We start from the raw sequence: 782 nt of genomic DNA on the forward strand, positions 1-782 counted from the left end.
TAGAATGTCCTTGGGGGGATGTTGGCCCTAGAGCGAGGGAGTTGGGCTGTGTAGGCCCTGGAAACAGTCTGGCATCCAGGCTAGACTTGAAAAGGCATTTTAGTTGGTAAATTCTACAGGGACACTAGTATACTGATAGAGAGCAATGTTACTTATTTAACATCTGGGCATGTTAAAGACACTGAGGTAGTCAGCAAGCAACTCAAGTTGATACGTAGAACCTTGTTTAACCTGGAATCCAGTCTACCGTGGATTGGCCAGGCTACCTTCAGGACAGGAGGGTCTTTCCACTGCCGGGGTAATCTTTCACACCCGGTAGGAGTTTTGCACGGTGGGCAAAGTCCTACCAGGAAAATGCTACCGGGTGTGAATGATCACACTGGCGGCTGAGAGCTGCACTGGCCCAGTAGAGAGCCTACACTTACTACGGTAGGCCGTGCCACAACTAGACTGGATTTCAGGTTAAACCTTGTGGTGTAGTTGCCTTGTAACCTGTCGGCATAGTCTAAGTCAGCATACATGTAGTTACATACATCTTATGTACATGTTAAATTCCTTGTAAATAGAAGAATGTATTGCACCAAAACTGCAAAACAAACGAAAGGTTTGCTAGTCTTCTCTTGCAATGACTGTACAACGCTTGTTACTCGTCACTGAACCAAGTGGATAAAAAGACCTCAGCTATGGAAAGTACAATACTTTTACCATACACTGTACATTTCAATGTCATCATGGCTATCGTGTCACCTATACATTACCAGTTCCTACAAATGATCTACACA

At 44.8% G+C, this 782-nt stretch overlaps 1 protein-coding gene across 1 annotated transcript in view; it reads right to left on the reverse strand.

Annotated features, from left to right (window-relative positions):
* LOC118409196 (P-selectin-like) overlaps window positions 1-502 on the reverse strand; it is a 7,309-nt gene extending 6,807 nt beyond the window's left edge. Inside the window, exon 1 of the mRNA XM_035810065.1 lies at window positions 469-502. Within this exon, the coding sequence (XP_035665958.1) occupies window positions 469-502 (34 nt within the window). The remainder of the gene's footprint in view (window positions 1-468) is intronic.
* Window positions 503-782: the final 280 nt, after the last annotated feature.

This window comes from Branchiostoma floridae, chromosome 2, assembly GCF_000003815.2.
Source record: "Branchiostoma floridae strain S238N-H82 chromosome 2, Bfl_VNyyK, whole genome shotgun sequence".
Taxonomy (NCBI): domain Eukaryota; kingdom Metazoa; phylum Chordata; class Leptocardii; order Amphioxiformes; family Branchiostomatidae; genus Branchiostoma; species Branchiostoma floridae.